The sequence below is a fragment of the Phyllobates terribilis genome, unplaced genomic scaffold (assembly GCF_046119375.1).
Source record: "Phyllobates terribilis strain yellow unplaced genomic scaffold, ASM4611937v1 Scaffold_3__8_contigs__length_932513732, whole genome shotgun sequence".
Classification (NCBI taxonomy): Eukaryota; Metazoa; Chordata; class Amphibia; order Anura; family Dendrobatidae; genus Phyllobates; species Phyllobates terribilis.
In genome coordinates, this window is record NW_027362763.1 from 247,223,799 (window position 1) to 247,247,620 (window position 23,822).

At 44.4% G+C, this 23,822-nt stretch overlaps 1 protein-coding gene across 1 annotated transcript in view; it reads left to right on the forward strand.

Annotated features, from left to right (window-relative positions):
* The first annotated feature begins 6,183 nt into the window (after nt 1-6,183).
* The window catches only part of PFN2 (profilin 2), a 79,871-nt gene continuing 62,232 nt past the window's right edge, over nt 6,184-23,822 (forward strand). Inside the window, exon 1 of the mRNA XM_073674704.1 lies at nt 6,184-6,551. Coding sequence (XP_073530805.1) covers nt 6,420-6,551 — 132 coding nt within the window. The 5' untranslated portion in view covers nt 6,184-6,419. The remainder of the gene's footprint in view (nt 6,552-23,822) is intronic.

Consider the following 23,822-nt stretch of genomic DNA (forward strand, 5'->3'; position numbering starts at 1 on the left):
TATGTGCAGTGATTCCTGATCCTATAGGGCTGCACTGTATAATTCCCTGGATCTCCTGTATAGCAGACACTGGGGCTATGTGCAGTGATTCCTGATCCTATAGGGCTGCACTGTATAATTCCTGGATCTCCTGTATAGGTGACACTGGGGATATGTGCAGTGATTCCTGATCCTAAAGGGCTGCACTGTATAATTCCCTGGATCTCCTGTATAGCAGACACTGGGGATATGTGCAGTGATTCCTGATCCTATAGGGCAGCACTGTATAATTCCCTGGATCTCCTGTACAGCAGATACTGGGGCTATGTGTAGTGATTCTTGATCCTATAGGGCTGCACTGTATAATTCCCTGGATCTCCTGTATAGCAGACACTGGGGCTATGTGCAGTGATTCCTGATCCTATAGGGCTGCACTGTATAATTTCCTGGATCTCCTGTATAGCAGACACTGGGGCTATGTGCAGTGATTCCTGATCCTATAGGGCTGCACTGTATAATTCCCTGGATCTCCTGTATAGCAGACACTGGGGCTATGTGCAGTGATTCCTGATCCTATAGGGCTGCACTGTATAATTCCCTGGATCTCCTGTATAGCAGATACTGGGGCTATGTGCAGTGATTCTTGATCCTATAGAGCTGCACTGTATAATTCCCTGGATCTCCTGTATAGCAGACACTGGGGCTAGGTGCAGTGATTCCTGATCCTATAGGGCTGCACTGTATAATTCCCTGGATCTCCTGTATAGCAGACACTGGGGCTATGTGCAGTGATTCTTGATCCTATAGGGCTGCACTGTATAATTCCCTGGATCTCCTGTATAGCAGACATTGGGGCTATGTGCAGTGATTCTTGATCCTATAGGGCTGCACTGTATAATTCCCTGGATCTCCTGTATAGCAGACACTGGGGCTAGGTGCAGTGATTCCTGATCCTATAGGGCTGCACTGTATAATTCCCTGGATCTCCTGTACAGCAGATACTGGGGCTATGTGCAGTGATTCTTGATCCTATAGGGCTGCACTGTATAATTCCCTGGATCTCCTGTATAGCAGACACTGGGGCTATGTGCAGTGATTCCTGATCCTATAGGGCTGCACTGTATAATTCCCTGGATCTCCTGTATATCAGACACTGGGGCTATGTGCAGTGATTCCTGATCCTATAGGGCAGCACTGTATAATTCCCTGGATCTCCTGTACAGCAGATACTGGGGCTATGTGTAGTGATTCTTGATCCTATAGGGCTGCACTGTATAATTCCCTGGATCTCCTGTATAGCAGACACTGGGGCTATGTGCAGTGATTCCCGATCCTATAGGGCTGCACTGTATAATTCCCTGGATCTCCTGTATAGCAGACACTGGGGCTATGTGCAGTGATTCCTGATCCTATAGGGCTGCACTGTATAATTCCCTGGATCTCCTGTATAGCAGACACTGGGGCTAGGTGCAGTGATTCCTGATCCTATAGGGCTGCACTGTATAATTCCTGGATCTCCTGTATAGCAGATACTGGGGCTATGTGCAGTGATTCTTGATCCTATAGGGCTGCACTGTATAATTCCCTGGATCTCCTGTATAGCAGACACTGGGGCTATGTGTAGTGATTCCTGATCCTATAGGGCTGCACTGTATAATTCCCTGGATCTCCTGTATAGCAGACACTGGGGCTATGTGCAGTGATTCTTGATCCTATAGGGCTGCACTGTATAATTCCCTGGATCTCCAGTATAGCAGACACTGGGGCTATGTGTAGTGATTCCTGATCCTATAGGGCTGCACTGTATAACTCCCTGGATCTCCAGTATAGCAGACACTGGGGCTATGTGTAGTGATTCCTGATCCTATAGGGCTGCACTGTATAATTCCCTGGATCTCCTGTATAGCAGATACTGGGGCTATGTGCAGTGATTCTTGATCCTATAGGGCTGCACTGTATAATTCCCTGGATCTCCAGTATAGCAGACACTGGGGCTATGTGTAGTGATTCCTGATCATATAGGGCTGCACTGTATAATTCCCTGGATCTCCAGTATAGCAGACACTGGGGCTATGTGTAGTGATTCCTGATCCTATAGGGCTGCACTGTATAATACCCTGGATCTCCTGTATAGCAGACGCTGGGGATATCAGCAGTGATTCTTGATCCTATAGGGCTGCACTGTATAATTCCCTGGATCTCCAGTATAGCAGACACTGGGGCTATGTGCAGTGATTCCTGATCCTATAGGGCTGCACTGTATAATTCCCTGGATCTCCTGTATAGCAGATACTGGGGCTATGTGCAGTGATTCTTGATCCTATAGGGCTGCACTGTATAATTCCCTGGATCTCCTGTATAGCAGACACTGGGGCTATGTGCAGTGATTCTTGATCCTATAGGGCTGCACTGTATAATTCCCTGGATCTCCTGTATAGCAGACACTGGGGCTAGGTGCAGTGATTCCTGATCCTATAGGGCTGCACTGTATAATTCCCTGGATCTCCTGTACAGCAGATACTGGGGCTATGTGCAGTGATTCTTGATCCTATAGGGCTGCACTGTATAATTCCCTGGATCTCCTGTATAGCAGACACTGGGGCTATGTGCAGTGATTCCTGATCCTATAGGGCTGCACTGTATAATTCCCTGGATCTCCTGTATAGCAGACACTGGGGCTATGTGCAGTGATTCCTGATCCTATAGGGCTGCACTGTATAATTCCTGGATCTCCTGTATAGGTGACACTGGGGATATGTGCAGTGATTCCTGATCCTAAAGGGCTGCACTGTATAATTCCCTGGATCTCCTGTATAGCAGACACTGGGGATATGTGCAGTGATTCCTGATCCTATAGGGCAGCACTGTATAATTCCCTGGATCTCCTGTACAGCAGATACTGGGGCTATGTGTAGTGATTCTTGATCCTATAGGGCTGCACTGTATAATTCCCTGGATCTCCTGTATAGCAGACACTGGGGCTATGTGCAGTGATTCCTGATCCTATAGGGCTGCACTGTATAATTTCCTGGATCTCCTGTATAGCAGACACTGGGGCTATGTGCAGTGATTCCTGATCCTATAGGGCTGCACTGTATAATTCCCTGGATCTCCTGTATAGCAGACACTGGGGCTATGTGCAGTGATTCCTGATCCTATAGGGCTGCACTGTATAATTCCCTGGATCTCCTGTATAGCAGATACTGGGGCTATGTGCAGTGATTCTTGATCCTATAGGGCTGCACTGTATAATTCCCTGGATCTCCTGTATAGCAGACACTGGGGCTATGTGCAGTGATTCTTGATCCTATAGGGCTGCACTGTATAATTCCCTGGATCTCCTGTATAGCAGACACTGGGGCTAGGTGCAGTGATTCCTGATCCTATAGGGCTGCACTGTATAATTCCCTGGATCTCCTGTATAGCAGACACTGGGGCTATGTGCAGTGATTCTTGATCCTATAGGGCTGCACTGTATAATTCCCTGGATCTCCTGTATAGCAGACACTGGGGCTATGTGCAGTGATTCTTGATCCTATAGGGCTGCACTGTATAATTCCCTGGATCTCCTGTATAGCAGACACTGGGGCTAGGTGCAGTGATTCCTGATCCTATAGGGCTGCACTGTATAATTCCCTGGATCTCCTGTACAGCAGATACTGGGGCTATGTGCAGTGATTCTTGATCCTATAGGGCTGCACTGTATAATTCCCTGGATCTCCTGTATAGCAGACACTGGGGCTATGTGCAGTGATTCCTGATCCTATAGGGCTGCACTGTATAATTCCCTGGATCTCCTGTATATCAGACACTGGGGCTATGTGCAGTGATTCCTGATCCTATAGGGCAGCACTGTATAATTCCCTGGATCTCCTGTACAGCAGATACTGGGGCTATGTGTAGTGATTCTTGATCCTATAGGGCTGCACTGTATAATTCCCTGGATCTCCTGTATAGCAGACACTGGGGCTATGTGCAGTGATTCCCGATCCTATAGGGCTGCACTGTATAATTCCCTGGATCTCCTGTATAGCAGACACTGGGGCTATGTGCAGTGATTCCTGATCCTATAGGGCTGCACTGTATAATTCCCTGGATCTCCTGTATAGCAGACTCTGGGGCTATGTGCAGTGATTCCTGATCCTATAGGGCTGCACTGTATAATTCCTGGATCTCCTGTATAGGTGACACTGGGGCTATGTGTAGTGATTCTTGATCCTATAGGGCTGCACTGTATAATTCCCTGGATCTCCTGTATAGCAGACACTGGGGCTATGTGCAGTGATTCCTGATCCTATAGGGCTGCACTGAATAATTCCTGGATCTCCTGTATAGCAGACACTGGGGCTATGTGCAGTGATTCCTGATCCTATAGGGCTGCACTGTATAATTCCTGGATCTCCTGTATAGGTGACACTGGGGCTATGTGCAGTGATTCCTGATCCTATAGGGCTGCACTGTATAATTCCTGGATCTCCTGTATAGGTGACACTGGGGCTATGTGCAGTGATTCTTGATCCTATAGGGCTGCACTGTATAATACCCTGGATCTCCTGTATAGCAGACACTGGGGCTATGTGCAGTGATTCCTGATCCTATAGGGCTGCACTGTATAATTCCTGGATCTCCTGTATAGCAGACACTGGGGCTATGTGCAGTGATTCTTGATCCTATAGGGCTGCACTGTATAATTCCTGGATCTCCTGTATAGCAGACACTGGGGCTATGTGCAGTGATTCTTGATCCTATAGGGCTGCACTGTATAATACCCTGGATCTCCTGTATAGCAGACACTGGGGCTATGTGCAGTGATTCCTGATCCTATAGGGCTGCACTGTATAATTCCTGGATCTCCTGTATAGCAGACACTGGGGCTATGTGCAGTGATTCCTGATCCTATAGGGCTGCACTGTATAATTCCTGGATCTCCTGTATAGCAGATACTGGGGCTATGTGCAGTGATTCCTGATCCTATAGGGCTGCACTGTATAATTCCCTGGATCTCCTGTATAGCAGACACTGGGGCTATGTGCAGTGATTCCTGATCCTATAGGGCTGCACTGTATAATTCCCTGGATCTCCTGTATAGCAGACACTGGGGCTAGGTGCAGTGATTCCTGATCCTATAGAGCTACACTGTATAATTCCTGGATCTCCTGTATAGGTGACACTGGGGCTATGTGTAGTGATTCTTGATCCTATAGGGCTGCACTGTATAATTCCTGGATCTCCTGTATAGCAGATACTGGGGCTATGTGCAGTGATTCCTGATCCTATAGGGCTGCACTGTATAATTCCCTGGATCTCCTGTATAGCAGACACTGGGGCTAGGTGCAGTGATTCCTGATCCTATAGGGCTGCACTGTATAATTTCCTGGATCTCCTGTATAGCAGACACTGGGGCTATGTGCAGTGATTCCTGATCCTATAGGGCTGCACTGTATAATTCCCTGGATCTCCTGTATAGCAGACACTGGGGCTAGGTGCAGTGATTCCTGATCCTATAGGGCTGCACTGTATAATTCCCTGGATCTCCTGTATAGCAGACACTGGGGCTATGTGCAGTGATTCTTGATCCTATAGGGCTGCACTGTATAATTCCCTGGATCTCCTGTATAGCAGACACTGGGGCTATGTGCAGTGATTCTTGATCCTATAGGGCTGCACTGTATAATTCCTGGATCTCCTGTATAGCAGACACTGGGGCTAGGTGCAGTGATTCCTGATCCTATAGAGCTACACTGTATAATTCCTGGATCTCCTGTATAGGTGACACTGGGGCTATGTGCAGTGATTCCTGATCCTATAGGGCTGCACTGTATAATTCCCTGGATCTCCTGTATAGGTGACACTGGGGCTATGTGCAGTGATTCCTGATCCTATAGGGCTGCACTGTATGATAACATCACTCCCTGGAGCTATTTTGTTACCATGTGCAGTGCCAGTGACTCCTGACTTTCCGACCAGTGCACTGTCTGTTGACTCTGATGCACTGGGACTACTTTATAACGGGGCTAGGTACATGTACAGCGAGTGCTGACTTTCTGTGCGGAGTGATGCACATAAGGCAGAGGGCTGTGTGATAAGCGGCCACGGGCATCCAGCAGGCCGGTGAGGATGTTTCCGGGCCCTGTACCCGTGCAGTGATTCCCGGTGCAGCTCACTGTGCAGTAAAGTGGTCGCCTTCCGTGGAGGTGTGCCAATGTCCTTCCGCTGCTGCTGGCGGAGGGATCTGTAGCGGCATTAGGGGGAGGGGGGCTACACCCGGGCGCTGTCCTATTTCCTCGGCTTCTCCCGGCTGTCGGAGCTCAGATTATCTCTGGCCGTGACGGAGCCGTTACATCCCCGTTACCGGCTACCCTCATCCCCGCCCCGGGCTCCCTGCTCTCTCTAACACCGGTACCTTTCGGTCGCCCCTGTCGGTGTTCCCCCCACTGAAGATGTCCGGCTGGCAGGATTACGTGGACATGTTGATGGCCGATGGCAGCTGCCAGGAGGCCGCCATTGTCGGGTACGTGGACGCCAAATACGTCTGGGCAACAACCCCCGGAGGCTTCTTCCAGACACTAACGGTAAGAGCGCAGTACTGTGCGGACGGGCGGGTGAGTGGCCCGGTGCACCTGCTGCGGGCGGCACATAACGGACCGTCCTCCTATTAATAGCAGCTGTGGTGACCGTGTGCTCTGCCGGCACCTCTGTTCCAGGCAGGCAGCGCAGATTTTGCTCACTGGGGTCTTTTGCGTAGTCCTAAGTCACTGTCATCATCAGATTTACGTATTTGACGTAATCGGCTTTAGAGAATCCCGCCCCCGCCGCTGCTGGCACCATGTTCTTCTGCAAGATGGCGTGCAACCATTGATTATTCCCTGCACAGGGGCCGAGCGGTGCTGCTGCTGATCCTCTGCGGGCGGCTCTCCCCTACACAGGGTGCTGAATGCTGCTGCCTCCTGTGCTGTGCACACCGGTGATGTGACGGACCTGGCTGTGCACACCGGTGATGTGACGGACCTGGCTGTGCACACCGGTGATGTGACGGACCTGGCTGTGCACACCGGTGATGTGACGGACCTGGCTGTGCACACCGGTGATGTGACGGACCTGGCTGTGCACACCGGTGATGCGACGGACCTGGCTGTGCACACCGGTGATGCGACGGACCTGGCTGTGCACACCGGTGATGCGACGGACCTGGCTGTGCACACCGGTGATGCGACGGACCTGGCTGTGCACACCGGTGATGCGACGGACCTGGCTGTGCACACCGGTGATGTGACGGACCTGGCTGTGCACACCGTGGCGTCGACGGACCTGGCTGGGCGTACTGTGACTATTACTTTTAAAATGCATTTTCTTTGTTTTTCACACCATATTTCTGTCTGCATCCCCATAATAACTAGAAACTGTCCATATTCAAGAAATCTAGTCTTATGTTTTTGTGCCCGTCTGGACAGATAGATGCTCAGAAAACACCCAAAACTAAAGTAGTTCATTTCAACTTCCTTCTTGTCAACGGAGTCTATGGTCCATCAAGGAGCTTTCTGAATCCTGTCGTTAGGCCAGAGACTTTATTCACAAGGCCTTTTTTTCAAGTGCGTGTTCTATTGTTTTTCATGGATAGGACATGTACCAATTACAATCTCATGTGCATGGTCACGTGTTTTTTTTTTTTTGCAAACCGAATGTCTGACAAAAAATGGAAATTTGTCTTTTTCTGATATTTGGATCACCCAATCTTTACAGAGCAGAATGACTGATTAGCGCACTGATGGTCAAAACAGACAAAATCGCATCCTCATCGGTGAAAAATGGTCTGTTATTTTCCTGTCCGGAAAAAAACCCTTACATGTGAATAAGGCCTTAGTCTGTGTTACCAGTTGGCTTGGCGCTTCTGTTAGTTAATCTCATCTACGTAGATGGATATTGTAGAAACAAACACTTTTGCAATTTGACTTCTTATTAAAATTTGCAGCCGTGTTTGAGATGTCTATATTAACACTTTTTTTTAACATTTTTCTTTAGTTTACAGCTCGTTGCCCAGGAGACCGACCACCACTGTTGTCTCGAAGTGCTGTGAAGCTGGTCGGAATTAGGAGGTGACGGTGCACACCCGTGATACTGGCCAGCTTCAAAACAGTGCTTACAAGCTCAATAGAAAAGAGCTGCACGTGTGCTGCTGTCTAGAAGAGGTGGTCGGCCCCATAGGCAACAATCTATAAAGAAAACTGTCAAGTTTTAAGCTGTTCTTGAGATGTTAAGTAAGCAGTATGTGACAATATCCATCTATGAAGGTGGGACTATCCCTTTTAAGAAGTTTTGTTGTAAATTTTGTCAGTTTTTACCAAAAGGGGCAACGCTCTAAAGGAAACCAAATGGAGCGCTGTATAGTCAGTAAGGAACTTTTGGCACAGTCTGCGGCCATTATAAGATGAATTTGTTTCTGTAACAAGATTCATATTTTCTGTTCTTATAGCAAAATAGAAAACAGAACTGTGAACTCGGCTCACAGGAATCGATAAAAAGTGCATTAAAGGGGCTAAAACCGCCCCCCAATAAAACTCTTATTTCTGTCAATTTCTGCCAGACATCGCTCGCAGGAGCTTGGCAGAGGATACATTCAGGCCAAGTTCACACGTCGCAGATTCCGCACTTTAAATCCGCAGCAATTTACAGTGCAGCAGAAGTAAATGGGTTTATAAAATCCCAGTTGCATGTTGCTTAGAAAAATCTGCATAAAAATGAGCACATGGTGCGGATTTCCAGTCTACAGTTCTCTCAATATTGAGATTTTCCTGGCGGTTTTCACCCCATTCATTGCTTAGTAAGTGGAGTAAAGTGAATTATTGGGTCAAATCACATCTGCAAGTAACACATACTGATTTGTTGTAGATATTTAACCAAATCCGCAGCAGATATTTTCCGCAATGTGTGAACATAGCTGGAAACCTGTCATGTAGAAAATTGGAATCTGATCTGCAGGCGAGATGTAATAGAGCAGGAGGAGCTGATCAGACTGAAATATGTTTAAGCTTCAGTAGTTTCAACCTTTTATTCATTGAAATCCCCGATGCTTGTATGTGTGTGTCCAGTGGGCGGCCCTACTAGTGATTGACAGTCTACCCTGTGTGTCTCTCTATGCTGTCAGTCACTAGTGGGACCGCTCAGTGCACTCGCATAAAAACACCAGGGATTCCAGTGAATGAAATGTTATACTGAATCTTTTCCATCAAACCTACATGTCGTCCTACTCCTATACTGTGCTGTCCACAGATTGCACTTCCTGTACAACGTGACGGGTCCCTTTTAAAATGTTTAAATGCAATCACCCCCCGGTGCCGTCACTCATTGTGAAGTCTGTGGATGCTCCTCTGCCTCCGGTTTTACATTCATTGTTGGGGAAGTAAATGGTCCCAGTATTTTGGCTGTTACCTGTCATCTGTACAAGTGGATCTAACCCCCTAAACAGAGGGCTGCACTATAATTGGGCATATGGGAAATTGCAAATAGTTACTCTTCATAATCACCTGTAATCAGGAATTAGTTTGTACTCTATTGGATTACAAAAAAACAAAAGCAATATTGATTTCTGATGATACATATGACTGGTCATTCAATGCCATTACTCTACGTTCATCCTGATCTTCTGTTACATGAATAAAAATAATCTCCGCTCTACTGGGACATACAAGAAGTGTGTTAGGAGAAGGGACTGGGTTGGAGGATTCATGACAGGGGAACGCTTCCTATGGGCACTTACTTGGCATAATCATAAGTGATTGTCACCCATCAGGTTTTCTCGCTTCAGTCAGAGCCTCCATCAGCAATCTCCACAAATTTGAGGGAAAGATTTGCTCTGTATGAGTGCTGTTCCTTTTGTCAAAATGACAGGAACCACAACAGAACTTGATGGGCCCCATAGGCTGTAGGGCACCAGTGGTATCTGTTGTTTTCCGATGAGTCTTCAGTGTTGTGGCTTCTGTTTGGAACAGAAACCACTGTAGTGTGAACAAAGCCTTAAAGCATACCGATTTAAATTGACTTTTTTAAAATTAAGCATGTGTGTGCTTATACATGAGGAATAACACTATTTCCAAACCTTATAATAATATGGATCCTACGTTTTTCACCAGTGTTCCCTTCTGCGGGCTCTTTCTCTACCAGTCGCCATTGAGTTTTCTGCCATGATCTCACCCATAAGCAGCACACAGACATGAGGGATTCCTGCTCTCCTGTCCCTGTATAGCACATGTTCACAATGAAGACCACTAGGCTATTTTCAGGTGGAGTTTTTGAAACCTTTTATCCAGCAGAATCTGCTGCAAGTAACACTCCTTTTTCGGGCTAATTTTTCTTTCACTTTTTATTTGGCAGTGCTTAGTTTGGAGCGGATCACATCCAGATCTACTTCAATGAAGTGACATTACAATTGGTTGAAAAAAAACAAACAACTGCTTGACAATTTAAAGGGAATCTGTCACCACTTTGGAGTTATCAGACCTCTAATATGGGCATACAGGGTATAGAAAAGTAAATCTATACATACCTGTATGGCCCATGGTGGAGGTCTGAATGCAGAGAAATGTAGTTTTATCTCCTTGGTTTTTCACAGGCTTGGCCAAGCTATCCCCACACATCTACTTATTATTCCACCAAATCCCCGCCCATGTACACGTTTACCATATCCCTCTCCCTCATGTCACAGGTTCCTGTGACGTGCGCTTTTTTCCCACTCCTCCTGGCGCAAAGCGCGGCTCACAGGGGCGCGCTTTGTTTCCTCCCAGGCCTGTTTGGCTGAGCACAGTGCAGCAGTGCTCTATTGCAGAGGCGCTGGGAAGTCAGTGACATACAGGTATGTATAGATTTACTTTTCTATACCCTGTATGCCCATAGTAGAGGTCTGGTAACTCCAAAGTGGTGACCTAATCACTTTAAAAAAAAACTTAATCTGCATTAAGACATACAGTAGTACTGACCAGAGTAGCTGTGAAACCAGCACTTACTAGAAAGCAGCAGCACTGTCTGCCTCTTTCACTCGGCTTCTCCCTCCTCATCCAACTTCAATGGGCAGCTATAATCATCTGAGTGAGCTGACTTGCTTATCTTGTCTAGAGCAAGATAGATATATATATATTTTTTTGGAGTGAATGATGAGCAAGAATGGAGGGGGGTGTATGGGTAGGAGTTTCGTATTTCACTGAACTATTCAGTTCTGCACAGTTTGGTGATAGACTGTGACCACTTAAACTGAGCATATACTTTTGGTTCTTGTTGGCTGAACACTCATTCAGCTGTAGCTCTTCTCTCCCATATACATGAGTGGAAAAGCTGCGAACATGCACCTTAGGTGGTGCTTATCTCCCTTTGGAGCAAAGGATCAGGCATGCTGACAGTCAGTGTGTCCAATCATTATTTCCTGATATAGGCTGAATCGATGTTGGCCCAAACATTTTGCACACAATAAATGGTTGGTCAGTCTCACTGCAATCTTCATATTCAGCCTCCCGGAGTCTGTGCATGGCCATATTTAGGCTGAAATAACAATGACTGATTTTGATAATGCATGTCGCTCGTGTCCATACACACCATGTCATAGAATTACTTGTACCAACCAAACAGCCAGGGCTTCTATTCAATGCTGTGGTTTGTATTGTGGATAGAATTCCGGGGGACGCAGGCTTCCTAATTGTTTGTAAGGTCCAGGACGGATCATGGTTTCAGCTCTATGGTGCTTGTATCCCGGAAAGCTTCCAATGTATTTGCCAAACGTTTTCTAGGGTTTGTTGTCAGGCAATGAGTTTCCTACCGACCTCTCTGCTAGTATATGGCAGTATAATGCATAATGACATGGCATAGACTGCGATCTTCCATACTGGTGAGTCCAGGAGAAAAACCTTTACCCTGTACAGTACAGACCAAAAGTTTGGACACACCTTCTCATTTAAAGATTTTTCTGTATTTTCATGACTATGAAAATTGTACATTCACACTGAAGGCATCAAAACTATGAATTAACACATGTGGAATTATATACTTAACAAAAAAGTGTGAAACAACTGAAAATATGTCTTATATTCTAGGTTCTTCAAAGTAGCCACCTTTTGCTTTGACTGCTTTGCACACTCTTGGCATTCTCTTGATGAGCTTCAAGAGGTAGTCACAGGAAATGGTTTTCACTTCACAGGTGTGCCCTGTCAGGTTTAATAAGTGGAATTTCTTGCTTTCTAAATGGGGTTGGGACCATCAATTGTGTTGTGCAGAAGTCTGGTGGATACACAGCTGATAGTCCTACTGAATAGACTGTTAGAATTTGTATTATGGCAAGAAAAAAGCAGCTAAGTAAAGAAAAACGAGTGGCCATCATTACTTTAAGAAATGAAGGTCAGTCAGTGTGAAAAATTGGGCAAACTTTGAAAGTGTCCCCAAGTGCCGTTGCAAAAACCATCAAGCGCTACAAAGAAACTGGCTCACATGAGGACCGCCCCAGGAAAGGAAGACCAAGAGTCACCTCTGCTTCTGAGGATAAGTTTATCCGAGTCACCAGCCTCAGAAATCGCAGGTTAACAGCAGCTCAGATTAGAGACCAGGTCAATGCCACACAGAGTTCTAGCAGCAGACACATCTCTACAACAACTGTTAAGAGGAGACTGTGCAGCAGGCCTTCATGGTAAAATAGCTGCTAGGAAACCACTGCTAAGGACAGGCAACCAGCAGAAGAGACTTGTTTGGGCTAAAGAACACAAGGAATGGACATTAGACCAGTGGAAATCTGTGCTTTGGTCTGATGAGTCCAAATTTGAGATCTTTTGGTTCCAACCACCGTGTCTTTGTGCGATGCAGAAAAGGTGAACGGATGGACTCTACATGCCTGGTTCCCACCGTGAAGCATGGAGGAGGAGGAGGTGTGATGGTGTGGGGGTGCTTTGCTGGTGACACTGTTGGGGATTTATTCAAAATTGAAGGCATACTGAACCAGCATGGCTACCACAGCATCTTGCAGCGGCATGCTATTCCATCCGGTTTGCGTTTAGTTGGACCATCATTTATTTTTCAACAGGACAATGACCCAAACACACCTCCAGGCTGTGTAAGGGCTATTTGACCAAGAAGGAGAGTGATGGGGTGCTACGCCAGATGACCTGGCCTCCACAGTCACCAGACCTGAACCCAATCGAGATGGTTTGGGGTGAGCTGGACCGCAGAGTGAAGGCAAAAGGGCCAACAAGTGCTAAGCATCTCTGGGAACTCCTTCAAGATTGTTGGAAGACCATTTCCGGTGACTACCTCTTGAAGCTCATCAAGAGAATGCCAAGAGTGTGCAAAGCAGTCATCAAAGCAAAAGTTGGCTACTTTGAAGAACCTAGAATATAAGACATATTTTCAGTTGTTTCACACTTTTTTGTTAAGTATATAATTCCACATGTGTTAATTCATAGTTTTGATGCCTTCAGTGTGAATGTACAATTTTCATAGTCATGAAAATACAGAAAAATCTTTAAATGAGAAGGTGTGTCCAAACTTTTGGTCTGTACTGTATGGCCATGATGGATGCCACTTGTTGGCGTCTGTCACTGGAATCCATCTAATGAATATGTTGTAAAGTGATTCCATGATAACCTATGGGTGACAGATGAGGTAAAAAGATGCCGAACAGTGGATCCCTCAACCACAGATTAATATGGCATCCTTTTAACAGATCCGTCATGTATGTTAGTTATCCATCACAACCTCCGTTTAAAGGGATTGTCTAATACTTGGGTCACGTACTTCAGATTGTAGGGTGTCCAACACCCAGCACCCCTGCTGATCAGCAGCAGGACGTACACAGTGTGCAGAGCCGGTCCTGTATACTGTGTAGAGGTGGTTCTCTGATACCGCTGCTCCGCTCCCAGGCACTTCAGTAGGGTGTTATCTGCAGTTTCTGAGAACCACCTCTGCACAGTGTACACTCAGTGTTACTGCTCTGCACATCCGGCCACCACAAGCTGCAGACATTAGGGTTCCAGCTGTTGGTCTACCACTGATCTGATATTGATAACCTATCGTCTTTAGATAATTATAGGAGGAAAATGTTCTAAAAGTGACTTGAAACAAGTAAGAAGAAGGTATTGGTGGGGGTCCTGCAACCAGGACCACCACTAATTGTTTGAATGAAGCACTACTCGTCATTCTTTTTGCTTAATACCATCAGATGCTGGCATATTGGGAGGTGGTGGGAATGAAGTGTACATGTTCCCTTCATGGTGGCATCAACAGTACCCTGTAAGCTTAAAGATGAAACCTGCTGTGTGTACGTGCATTATAAGTGGTTCGCTTTCTAGAGGTCGGCCATATTGTGATAATTATAGAGAAACCATGAGTCAGGCCACTTACTAATCCTATTTAATGAGGCAAGGCGGTGGGCCTATGTAAACCCTGTACACAGCACCCTTGAAGTAGACGTTCACCCTTCTGATCTTCAGCTTTTCTTTTCATAAACTGATTTGAGGATCCGAATAATTCAGCTCTATTCACTTCTGCACTACGGGTTTAATGCAAGACCATGTAAGTGAGGAATATGTATGTACGTAGCGATCTTATCCTTAGATGTGCGGTCAGGGATGTACATTACACAGTGGGGTAGATGTGTGACGGTCCTTGTTTATGGCCCAGCGATTGCGGTTTATAATGAGCAGATGCGTTGGTCGCTGCTTTTTCTTTCATTGAATGGTGACCACTTTCAATTTAAAAAGGAGAATTCATTCTGGCTTGCCGTGCGTCACAATGAGTCAGTGTAGCGCTCCTCCCTCACAGATGAGACCCACGCATGCAGACACATTTACCGGGCTGGAGATTACAGTATCAGCAGGCCTGGGATGACGCTGCAGTTATTCGGGAAGCCTACGCTTTCTCCTCCAAGGCTCAGGCAGTGCTGTGCATAGCTGTAGCTATCTGCATCATCTGATGTGGTCCACAGTACTCTGCTATGTAGCAGGGAGGTTCTCCTCCATTGTCGTCATCTGCAATACAGCAGGAATCCTGCACCTCTCCAAATAAATTCACCGGTCAAATATTCTTATCTTTGTAGAGTTTTAAGGCATGTACGGTTTATATTAAATAATAATCTGAGGTATATTCCCCTACTAGCAGATCCATCACTTCCTGCTCAGGAGATCTCTGCTGACTCCAAAAATGGTGCCTGCCCTGTAGAGAAGTCCAAGCACCGCTGCAGCCAGTTACAGGTGACTAGAAGAGCACATCATTCTTAGTTACAGGCTGCAGCGGTGTGTGACATCGCTTCCACAGCCGGCCGAGACCTCTGTAGAAGCCTGCATTGGATCTGTGGTGGTTCGGAAAGATGAGTGTGCCTGGATATTTTGATCAGTAAAACAAACCCTGTATCTTTAGATTTGGTGCAATTTTGCAAGCAGACTTCAATTTGCTAATTTGAAGAGAAAAAATACTAGTTCTCTTTAAAGAGAACCTATCAAGTTGTATAGGCAGTACAATCTGTGGGCAGCACTGTATGGAGAAGCTGAGCAGAATTATATAATGGATTGTTGAAAGGATCAGTATAGGGGGACGTGCATATCTGCTCCAATATCCGTATCTGTTTAAAAATGACCTGGTGTTCATATGTTCAGTTTTTTGAGCGTTTCCAATTTGTTCAGGTTTTTAAATACATCAAGATTTTAAAAGAAGTGACCTATCAATTCTTCAGGCGCTTTCTGCTATGAAGCTGCAATCGGAAAGTTCCAAAATGTCAGCAAAGGACGTCTAGGCCTTTTCCTTTTGTTAAGCATTTTGTAAGCTCCTGAAACGCTAGTTTTACTCATTGTTTAAAGGAAATCTGTCACCATGTTTTTGCTACCTAATCTGAGAGCAGTATAATGTAGGGGCATAGACCCTGTTTTCAGCGATATATTACTTACTTGGCTGCTTGCTGTAGTTTTGATAAAATCACTATTTTATCAGCAGGAGATTATCACTTGTTGCCAGGTAGTCATGCATATTCATGAGCTTTATATAACCCCGCCCTCACCACTGGTTGCTTTCTGCCTATGCACAGTGTACACAGAAAGCTGCCTATCAGTGGTGTGGACAGAGAATTTGTAGAGCTGCAGCAAAGAAAACTGATTTTTATAAAAATTAAAACGAGCAGCCCAGCAAGTGACACCTCTATGTAATCAGGGTCTCTGCCCCTACATTATTCTGCTCTCAGATAGGGCAGCAAAAACCTGGTGACAGATTCCCTTTTAATCTTTTTTTTTTTTTTTTTTTTGTTATCGTTAACATTTTCCTGAGGTGTTTTGTGCTAACATTTTGTTAACAAACTCTTCAAGACAAAAAAGCGCCTAGGAAACGCCACATAGGAGCGTCTCCTGAAGTGTCCTCCTGAAAACGCATTGATTTTGAGCGCATACACCCTTGCTTATATTTTTATTAGTTATAATCCTGGTGATTGTATGCATTAGTCCAGAGGGCAGTCCTACTAGTGACTGACAGCTATTTCTGCATGCACAGTCATACAGGGAAGGCTGTCAATCACTAGCAGGACCGCTGGACTCGTATTCATACAAACACCAGGGATTTCAATGCATACGATTCAAGTTTTACTGAAACTTTTCCCTCAAAAAATGTCTATTGATCTGATGAACCCCTCCTGCTCTATAATATATAATATCCTGCCTGCCGATCAGGTAGCATTTGCAATATGCCAAGTCCCCTTTAAAGAGACTAGCTGAGCGCAAAGGCTATGTGCACACAGTGCTTTTTTTCCGTGCTGAAATGGACCAAAAACGCATTGCAAACCTTATCCTATGATTTCTGTGCACATGAATTTCATGTGCAGAAAAAGAAGCAGCATGTCCATTCTTTGTGCGTTTTGGCCTGCGTTTTTCCAATGCAATGCATTGGAAAGAACGCATGGCAGATCTGCAGGCAAAAGCAGCGTCTTTGCTGTGAAGAGGTGCATAAATTTCTGTAAGCAATTCCTGATTGTGCACACATAACCTTACTTTTCACTCATGGAGCATTGGCTATATGTATATTGGCTCTCTGACTGAAAGAGACCATCTCACAAGTACTCCCTTGTGCTAGCCTATAAGTCAATGTCTGTCCCTTTTTAATGAGCCTTAGAACATGACCAGGGTTAAATACCATGCCAGAAAATCTTTTATGGGTGGCCTGTTTTGGAGTCTTTGCTCCTCAACAGTGTAGTGTGCAAAATCTGTTATTCCTGGTCATATTGCAAGCCTTATTTAAAGGGAATCTGTCACCCCCTGGGACTTATATGACCTACTATTATGGGCATACAGGTGATAGAAATGTAAATTCCTACCATACTAGAGGTCTTGTTGCTGTGAAATTTCATGTTATTCATTCATGTTAATGATGCCTTCCAGGCCCCGGGCCTGTAATAGATCCCTGCCTCCTGTGGTAATTATAATGGCTCCCCCCTCCCCTGCACTTCATTGTGCCCTGTGAAGTGCAGTTGCGGCGGCCAAATCCCACACTTGCGCACATCACTCTTTACACAAGGTGCACTTGTACTATCTACTATGCAATCATAGTACTGCAGGGACCTTGTGCGCAGGCGCCAGCGAGTCACTGTGACTTCCACTCCAGTGTCCTCCGGCGTGTGCAACACTAAGGTTCTCTCCCCATTTCCTCTCTGTATGTCATCGCTAGGAACCATGTGTGTGTATATGTATGTATGTATACATGGCTCCATCGCAATGCTCTTACTGGCCGGCGGCTCTCCTGACCCGAGCGTGGCAGCATGTATTTCTATGCAGCTAACACACTCAGGTCAGGAGAGCAGACGACCAGTCCGTGCACTGCGATGTAATAGTCGTCTGTGTTATACAGCCGTCTTGACTGTACCCTTAGGCTGTGTTCACACACATTGTGTTTTGCTGCGTATTTTGCACCAGATTTTTATGCAAATTTGCTGGTACTGCAAGACGCAGCTGAAAAGTGTATGAGAAGCTAGAATTCTCTGTTCACACATGTTGCTTTTTGTTTGCTGCGTATTTTCTGCCTTGCTTGTGTATTTGGAAAATAGAGCCTGTGTTTTTGTTGCATATTTGCAGCGTTTTTTCACCCATAGAAAGTAATGGGTGGTCAAAAAAAAACAAAAACGCACCAAAACATGTGTTTTTAACGCAGCTGTTTTCCTGCCAGAGAAAAGTTAGCAGCAGATCTGCAGCAGAAAAAAACACAACGTGTGTGAACATAGCCTATTAGGGTGTCTACCTCTCCTAGCTGCTGCTTGGAAAATAGTTTCACTCTGACACCTAACTTGCAAAAAAATAAACAATTGTGTGCAGCCTTAAGTAGTGTTGAAGAAGCCTTGTTTTAAAAAAAAAAAAAAAAAAAAAGGTATACACATATACATACACAATATATATATATATATATATATATATATATATATATATATATATATATATATATATATATATATATATATATATATATATATATATATATATATATAATTAGTACAGACCAAAAGTTTGGACACACCTCATTTAAAGATGTTTATGTATTTTCATGACTATGAAAATTGTACATTCACACTGAAGGCATCAAAACTATGAATTAACACATGTGGAATTAAATACTTAACAAAAAAGTGTGAAACAACTGAAAATATGTCTTATATTCTAGGTTCTTCAAAGTAGCCACCTTTTGCTTTGATGACTGCTTTGCACATTCTTGGCATTCTCTTGATGAGCTTCAAGAGGTAGTCACCGGAAATGGTCTTCCAACAATCTTGAAGGAGTTCCCAGAGATGCTTAGCACTTGTTGGCCCTTTTGCCTTCACTCTGCGGTCCAGCTCACCCCAAACCATCTCGATTGGGTTCAGATCTGGTGACTGTGGAGGCCAGGTAATCTAGCGTAGGACCCCATCACTCTCCTTCTTGGTCAAATAACCCTTACACAGCCTGGAGGTGTGTTTGGGGTCATTGTCCTGTTGAAAAATAAATGATGGTCCAACTAAAGGCAAACCGGATGGAATAGCATGCTGTTGCAAGATGCTGTGGTAGCCATGCTGGTTCAGTATGCCTTCAGTTTTGAATAAATCCCCAACAGTGTCACCAGCAAAGCACCCCCACACCATCACACCTCCTCCTCCATGCTTCACGGTGGCAACCAGGCATGTAGAGTCCATCCGTTCACCTTTTCTGCGTCGCACAAAGATACGGTGGTTGAAACCAAAGATCTCAAATTTGGACTCATCAGACCAAAGCACAGATTTCCACTGGTCTAATGCCCATTCCTTGTGTTCTTTAGCCCAAACAAGCCTCTTCTGCTTGTTGCCTGTCCTTAGCAGTGTTTTACTAGCAGCTATTTTACCATGAAGGCCTGCTGCACAAAGTCTCCTCTTAACAGTTGTTGAAGAGATGTGTCTGCTGCTAGAACTCTGTGTGGCATTGACCTGGTCTCTAATCTGAGCTGCTGTTAACCTGCGATTTCTGAGGCTGGTGACTCGGATAAACTTATCCTCAGAAGCAGAGGTGACTCTTGGTCTTCCTTTCCTGGGGCGGTCCTCATGTGAGCCAGTTTCTTTGTAGCGCTTGATGGTTTTTGCAACTGCACTTGGGGACACTTTCAAAGTTTTCCCAATTTTTCGGACTGACTGACCTTCATTTCTTAAAGTAATGATGGCCACTCGTTTTTCTTTACTTAGCTGCTTTTTTTTCTTGCCATAATACAAATTCTAACAGTCTATTCAGTAGGACTATCAGCGGTGTATCCACCAGACTTCTGCACAACACAACTGATGGTCCCAACCCCATTTATAAGGCAAGAAATCCCACTTATTAAACCTGACATGGCACACCTGTGAAGTGAAAACCATTTCCGGTGACTACCTCTTGAAGCTCATCAAGAGAATGTCAAGAGTGTGCAATGCAGTCATCAAAGCAAAAGGTGGCTACTTTGAAGAACCTAGAATATAAGACATATTTTCAGTTCTTTCACACTTTTTTGTTAAGTATATAATTCCACATGTGTTAATTCATAGTTTTGATGCCTTCAGTGTGAATGTACAATTTTCATAGTCATGAAAATACAGAAAAATCTTTAAATGAGAAGGTGTGTCCAAACTTTTGGTCTGTACTGTGTGTATATATATATATATATATATATATATATATATATATATATATATATATATATATATATATATATATATATATATATATATATATATATATATATATATATATATATAAATAATATATTTGATTCTGTCTGAGTTTGTTGGAAAAGATTCAGTACCAGGGCTCCTCCAAATCACTGATTTTTATCGCATGCAAAAATCAGGGCGAATTTCATCAGTGTTTGTGGTCAGTGTCCTCAGAGTTTTATCAGCTTTTCTTGGATGAAAAATGAAAGATGGTGGTTTCTTAAGCTTCTCCCACCCAATAGACGATTATAGGAATGAGTGTGATCTGTGAAAAGCACAGCACTCGTACAAAAATGCTTGACATGTGAATGAGCCCTATCGTTTCATTTTATTTATTGAAATCCCTGGTGTTTGTATGTGTGAGTCCAGTGGGCGGTCCTACAAGGTAAGACCCCACAGGACAGGAGATCTCTGCATACAAACACCAGGGATTTTGATGAATAAAATGCTGAAACTTGTCCCACGAAAATGTGTATTCATCTGATCAGCTCCTCCTGCTCTATAACATGCTGCCTGCAGATCAGATATCATTTTCTACCTGACCAGTTCCCTTTAGGAAAACAGAAAAATATAAAAAAAAAAAATCAAGCTCCAGGATCTACGTTAAAAACCAATTTATTGGAAAATAACATTAAAAAAAGTCACAGCTAGCAACACCGAAGTGAAAGAAGCCAACGCGTTTCTGACAAGAGTCTTTAGTCATTGCATGAAGATAAGTGAATTGGATCGGTGCTTTGTCATATCCTGTCAAGGCACATGGTGCAAGGAGACCAATCACAGAGCCAAGGAAATCAATCGAGATAAGAGTAAAAGTGCAGACAAAGTTCATAAATTAGAACATTTGTTTTCTAATTAGAAATGTTTGTTGCTAGCATCAGAAAGATGTCGTCTGAAGCGTATTTTGAGAGGCCCTGTGGTACAGCCAACATAATGCATGTTTCATGAAACAGATGATTAAAGGGGTTTTCTCACAAACAAAAGTTCATATAAATCAATAAATCTTGGAATAATAATTTCCACAATTGGTTGTGTTTAAATGAAATGTTCCTGTGCTGAGATAATCATATAAATGTGTGTGTACTGTGTAATGGCTGTGTCTGACCGTGCTGGAAGATGGTCTGATCATACCACATCTCCTGGGCAGGGGAAAAGCAAGAGTATACAGACATTACAGTACGGGATCGTAGTGGATTCTTTTTGTGAGGTAAAACATATCAATACCTGTTTTTAAACAAATTCTTTTTTTTTTCCTAGCCCCTCCTCTGCGCCCCCCCCCCCCTCACATCCTCCCATGCCCAGGAGCTGTGGTATGATCAGACCATGTCCCTGCACGGTCAGACACAGCCATTACACAGTACACAGCAGGGGCACATTTATAAGATTATCTCAGCACGGGAACATTTTATTTAATCACATTCAATTGTGGAAATTATTATTCCAAGATTTATTGATTAAAATGAACTTTTGTTCGTGGGGAAACCCCTTTAAATATATGACAAATGTAATGTTTCTGCAAGAATTTAATATTGTAATTTCTATTTGTAGATGACAATGTAAAAGTTTGTTGTGCGGTCCACATGTTGCAACAGGTGCAGATAATGTGACAGCATCTGTAAAAACCCTTTGTACGATGCCAAGTTTTATTGTCTTTGAAAATGTCACTAATATATAAACTTGGAGATGGAAAGCATCTTGTATTAGTAATTTACGAACAACAATGTTGTACATTAAATTTATATCTAATGCAGGGGTGGGAAACATCTGGCCCATGAGCCATTTACAAGCTGGAATTCCTTTCCTCCAATCACTGAGCAGATTCCTGGGGACCGGAGTGCCGGCAGCGGGCCCTATAATTACTCATTGCCGCGCGGGCACGCAGCGTTTACTAATGAACGCTGTGGCGCATGCAATAGCAGATGATGTCCTCATGCTGACACTTTGTGGGCAGAGTCAGTGCGTTCTGCACTCCCGTCTCCCCAATAAAGACCGCAGCGTCTCCTGTAATGTGTATGGCCCAGGACCTATGTGATGTGTATGCCCCCAGCAGCTCCTGTGATGTCTATGCCTCCAGCGTCTTCTTTTCAAAATTTATCGCAAAGGGCAGACCAACGTTAATCTGGAAAATCAGTTGTGAGTATCAACACAAGATAACCTCACAGCTGCACCAAAGAGAAAGCCGTTCCATTAGGGGTGAGTTAATTAAATGCTTATGTAGCAAGATAAATATCAAGTTGATGATTTTCTACCTCCTCCAAATAATGGTATAAATATCCACATGGGCCTTGGAAGAAAAAAAGGTTCCACATCCCTGATCTAAAGCCATGATAATCTACTGGCATACTGAAACAAAGCATCACTGCTACAGCCTCTGCCCCCTCCCTGAAACAAAGCGTCAGTGACGCTCATTTCAAAGGCTGGGCTAGTCCCTGCTCTGTCACTGTGTGGTATGCTTAAAGACAGTGCGCTCTCAACTGCTCAGATCAGTAGTAACGAGCCAGCAGCAGAGCGCACTGTCAGTGCATGTTGTAAGAACACCGGGCGTGCAGGGACCAGCGCTGCCCCTACAAGTGCACTGGGATTCTCAAATGAAGTATTATCAAAAATGAAGTAGGGGAAAAAAAACAGAAAAGTGGCGAGTGTAGTTAGGGAAGGATGGGGGAATGTTTAATTAAAGAATATTAGAAAATAGTTTAGATTATGGCATTAAATAGGGATTTAGGCTGAAAATTTAATATGTATTTTGGACTACCTTTTTAATGTAACACACATAATTCATTCCTTGTTTCTCGTTCTAATCTCTGTTCTTATCTGAGCATTCTGTCTGCACTTTTAGGCTATGTGCCCACGTTGCATTTATGAAGCAGAAAATTTCTGCTGCATAAATGCAAGTCCTCTCCCGGAAAAACGCATGCGGAATTCCGCACGCGTTTATCGCGCATCTTTTGCGCGTTTATCACGCGTTTTCCACATGCGGAATTGCCTTGCGTTTTTTATGCATTGGACAAAGGCAATTCCGCTTGCGGAAACGCAAAATTAAATGACATGCTGCGGATTTTTGAACGCGGCATAAACGCTGCGGAAAAATCCGCAGCATGTGCATAGAACTTGCGGAATCCCATTGGGGACCATGGGGTGCGGATATACATGCGTTTTTCAAGCGTTTACGCTGCGGAAATTCCGCAGCATATACGCTTGAAAAATGCTACGTGGGCACACAGCCTTACTCTCATCTTGATTGATTTCCTTGGCTCTGTAATTGGTCTCCTTGCACCATGTGCCTTGACAGGATATGACTTAAAATGCCGATCCAATTAATTTATCTTCATGCAATGACTAAAGACTCTTGTCAGAAATGCGTTGGCTTTTTTTCCACTGTGGTGTTAGCTTAAATTTATGTTTTTTTTTATTTTGCAATAAATGTGTTTTTTAAAGAGGATCCTGAGGCTGGATTTTCCATTTGTATTCCTCCTTGTTGCAACTCTGTGCCTCGGGACCTTCTAGTGCAGGGATGTCAAACTCAAACCCACAGAGGGCCAAAATGAAAACTTGGACAAAGTCGTGGGTCAACCACCATACAGAATAATGGGCCCCACACAGCCCAGCATACAGAATAATGGGCCCCACATATAAGTGGTGGTTCTGGTGTTATGGACCAAATATAACCACCATG